Here is a 4,126-nt window from a genome sequence, read left to right as displayed (position 1 = left end):
AAAAAAGTGCTTTAAAAATGTGCTAAATATATTCTGAAAAATTAAAAATATATATAAACATAAATTATATATGATATAAATAATGCAAAATACACTATTTATATTATAATTTACAAACAATTCAGCAAATGAAATAAATTCGTTGACAATATATGTATCAAAGCAAAAAAATAGTTTTAAAATAGTATGCTTAAACGACAAGTTACAGCTTTGAAAATTTGGATTTGGAAAACTAATTGTGTGTTGTTAACTTTAATATTGGAATTTAGAGTAAATCGTCCTATTGTCAAGCTTGATTTATGTTTTATGTTGGGTTATGTCCTTAAAATAGTTAATTTTTTTAGTCGTTATGAATATTTTTATATTGGATTATTTTACATACCTACCTATTCATTATTAATCGCTTACTATTTAAATTTGTTTGTTCTACGTGGTCGATATATTCGGTTATGCCATCCTCTTAAATGAGAATAATTGAAAAATTTTTCAGTTATTTCTTTAACATAAAAAATATGATTTTGTATGCACACTAGATGTTGTAATAGGGCCTTTTACAAAGCAAAACAAAAATCACGACAATTCATCAAATTAACAATCCTGTAAGTTACCACATTTATATACCACTGCAGCTTGTCCGTTATCTTGCTGTGTTAGTCCTTTTAATCAATAACCTTTTTTTAATTCGATATTTTTGTTCTGTATTAATGTCAGCCTCGAGTTTAAGGTTAGGGTAAGATTCTTTGATAGCCAATTTTCGTAAATATTTTAAAAGTTTAATTATGGGTTTTCGTTTAGCTTTATATTCTAATAGTTAGGTATATAGCTGCATTATAGCCATACAGACAATTACATAAACTTAATAATATGTAATATCTTATATCTAAATATACGATTTTATAGTTTGCGTTCACAGCTATGTCCAAACGCGCCGTAACGTATGGAACGTATTCTTACAATTCCTAAGTATTTAAAAATAAAGTGCTACCATACCTAACCTACCCATACATAAGGCCCACCGACTTCGTAGCAAGTACAAAATATATGACATGATATACCTATTATCTACCTAATACCTATACATACGCATATTAATACTATTACGATTATGTTTTTTTACAAAAACACGTTAAGCCTATTTTGTTTACCACTCCGCTTCATTCGCCCATAAATTTTCACCCATTCCTTTTTTATGTATTACACATTTACACCTTTGTATAACCCACATGAACAATAAATTCGTCTATACGCCGCATATAAAATAATAATTTACAAGGCTTCTATAGCGTCGTGGTTTTTGCGTACCTATAACGCTATACATTTATTATGTGGCCAAATGCCAATACCTAACCATAAATAAATATTATTCTTCTCTAATTTAGGTACCACTTTATCTTGCCCGGCAGACCAGTAGCCCGACAGTTGATGTCTGGACGGAAGAGGAAAAGCTCCAATTGGCCGAAGCCATCGACATGTATGGCATATATAACCCGGCTCGGATCGCCACACGCGTGCCCACCAAAAAGTTCAAACAGGTGCAATTCAAGTTGCGCCAGCTCGGGATGGAATGCCGGAGGGAGGCCCAGTGCGCGGACATGAAAGTCATGCGGTTCGTCAATCTCAATGAGATGAACGACTTGTTCCTGGCCGGCGGCACCAAGCCTAAGGACGTGATGGTCAAGTGGATGGAGTACCTGGAGACGTTCTACAACAAGCAACCGTCCCAGTACGACAAGTTCAAACTTTTTTCCAGCGCGTTTCTGATCATGTCTGAGTGTACGCCGCCTCCGAAGACGGTCCCGGACGCCTCAAACAACGTTATAGACTTCAGGTAAGTAATACACACATATTATTAGAGTGTGTACCTTACACACATTTACTGATAGGACCATTGCGCAGTTGAAAAAAAAATTTAAGGAAAAACGGGAATTTTTACAAAATCGATTTTGGTTTTTGGTGTAATTCTACAACAAATTTAGATACATGCAATTTTCATTGAATAAACATTCAATTTATATTATAATTTCCTTTACATCATAAAATGTTCAAAATCATTTGACTTGTTTTGAGCTGTTAACGGACATTTTTAGTTTTTTGGTTTTTTTTTCTATAAATATCAATAAAATTGTTTTCATTGGGTCAAAAAGCTTGAAAATGTTGAAGGTTCAAATATTATAGTTAAGGATTTAATATGTAAAACAATATTCCATGTAAGTAGTTTATTCTGTAACCAAAAAAATAAAAATATAACATTTTTTTTTTTTTATAGTTATTTTATGTTGGACGAAATTAGGTATTTAAACGAAGAAGAATGATTTTAGTTTTGTGTTATATTTTAAAAATATTATTCGTGGGTACCTACTTAAAACTTCTACCATATATTATTATAATCAAATAATAATAATTCAACTTCACCTTCTACCATATATTAATAACAACAGTATAAATATAAAATATCCTAGGCGGACAAACCGTCGCCACTCAGATTAGTGTTTCGTATAGAATATGATAATTGTTATTATAATTATTATTATATCATTGATTTAAAATTTAACACCATCCATTACAGTCACCCACTTGTATAACTTACTATACATGTACAGATAGTGACGCATTATAATTTAGCCGCTTTTTTAATCTGAAATTGCTGATACAAATTTCGGATATTGTTTAAATGCTCTTTTATTTATGATAGTATTCAAAGTGTATAGCTCTGAGTGGAGAAGCTTTTTATAAAAAATATATATATATTATATCAAAGCAATATATAGTTAATAAAATATATTTTTTGAATCGTTTAAAAAGTATTTTACGGATATAGTACTAGGATTACGAATGTATAGTGTAATTATAAGCTACTGAGGTAAATATACAGGATGTAACAGATAGAACTGACTTTTGGAATAACTTTTGTTTTAATCAATATTTTAAAATTTTTCTTTTGATACATAATTTATAGCCACTTGCGCTACACGTGTAATAAAAAAAAAAAATATTTTTATTTTTTAATACCAAAAATGAAAAATTTTAGATTTGATTTAAATTTTTTTGAATAAATTCAAAATAGCCAATTTGCGACTATTTGGATGGTAAAAACATTTATCTAAATCAAGTAGTTTATTTTTTAGAATTTTTTTAAATATCAGAATTTTTTTGATTAAATTAATTTGGAACGCTATAACTTTTTTAAAAATATTATTTTTGGAAATTTGCTAACATGAGAATATTTCTAAAACTATTTACTAATTCTATAATTTTATCAATTTTTGTCATAAGTTTAAGTAGCATAATTTTTTTTTTTTTTTGTCAGTCTTCTGTTACACACTGTATTATAGCGCGAGTGTCGATATTTTAATTTTGGAAGATTTAATACTCTGTAGTTTTTTTTGGAATACATTTCACCATTAATCTGCAAGCAGAATATTTTCCCAAACTTCGATGCAGATTGTATATCAATGAATTCGACGTGTATAATAATTAATGAAGACCTATCGCGGAGATCAGTGTATGTTACAATTTATTTAATATAACATAATATATAATATTCTACAGATCTTATATGTATCTCGCAGGGGATATATTATGAATTATGACGGATGATGGATCATTGTATACTAAGTATAATATTTTCGTACCGTTGTCGTTCTAGGAAGGTTTATTATTTCCTGTACCGTGTTTTCAACAACTATTACGTGGGGAAAAATCACAAAGACAACAAGATAACGAACTACCTGCACGAAATGTTCTTGCGCGTGTTGGCGGACATTGATTACTCATCTGACGAAGAGAAAATCGCCATGTACAACATAGTGTCCAACTGGACCAGTGTCAACAGGGATAAGTCGCTGAAAGTGTACGGGAAACCGACTGGATCCGAAAAGGAACAAGCACCAGTATTGGTAAGCGATGTATGCGAGTTGCTTTTTTCTTGGCTGTAAGTACTGTGGTGTTGTGCTGTAGGTCGTAATGCAGAACGACGTCTGCAGCAATTAAGTTTTTTAATAGTTTTCTTTTCGCAAACATTTGCGGACCGCCGAGTCGTAAAATATGAAATAATTGAAATCTTTACACGCTACATCAGACCCTGATTCATCTAACCTTATTCGAAAATCAGGTTTTGCAGTTGTTC

At 30.6% G+C, this 4,126-nt stretch overlaps 1 protein-coding gene across 1 annotated transcript; it reads left to right on the top strand.

Annotated features, from left to right (window-relative positions):
• Positions 1-1,105: 1,105 nt before the first annotated feature.
• LOC100574805 lies at positions 1,106-4,095 on the top strand. Its single transcript, XM_003248778.4, has 2 exons — positions 1,106-1,828; positions 3,647-4,095. The coding sequence occupies exons 1-2, from the start codon at positions 1,470-1,472 to the stop codon at positions 3,933-3,935; spliced, it is 648 nt and encodes a 215-aa protein (XP_003248826.2). The 5' UTR covers positions 1,106-1,469; the 3' UTR covers positions 3,936-4,095.
• The last annotated feature ends 31 nt before the right edge of the window (positions 4,096-4,126 follow it).

The sequence above is a fragment of the Acyrthosiphon pisum genome, unplaced genomic scaffold (genome assembly GCF_005508785.2).
Source record: "Acyrthosiphon pisum isolate AL4f unplaced genomic scaffold, pea_aphid_22Mar2018_4r6ur Scaffold_11155;HRSCAF=11769, whole genome shotgun sequence".
Classification (NCBI taxonomy): Eukaryota; Metazoa; Arthropoda; class Insecta; order Hemiptera; family Aphididae; genus Acyrthosiphon; species Acyrthosiphon pisum.
This window is presented reverse-complemented; position numbering and strand designations above follow the sequence as displayed.

What these genes read in the sequence shown, in the direction of transcription:
- LOC100574805 (XM_003248778.4), top strand. Translation starts at nt 1,470, where the DNA reads ATGTATGGCATATATAACCCGGCTCGGATCGCCACACGCGTGCCCACC. An exon ending in AACAACGTTATAGACTTCAG is followed by an intron (nt 1,829 to 3,646) that starts GTAAGTAATACA and finishes TTGTCGTTCTAG; the next exon opens with GAAGGTTTATTATTTCCTGT.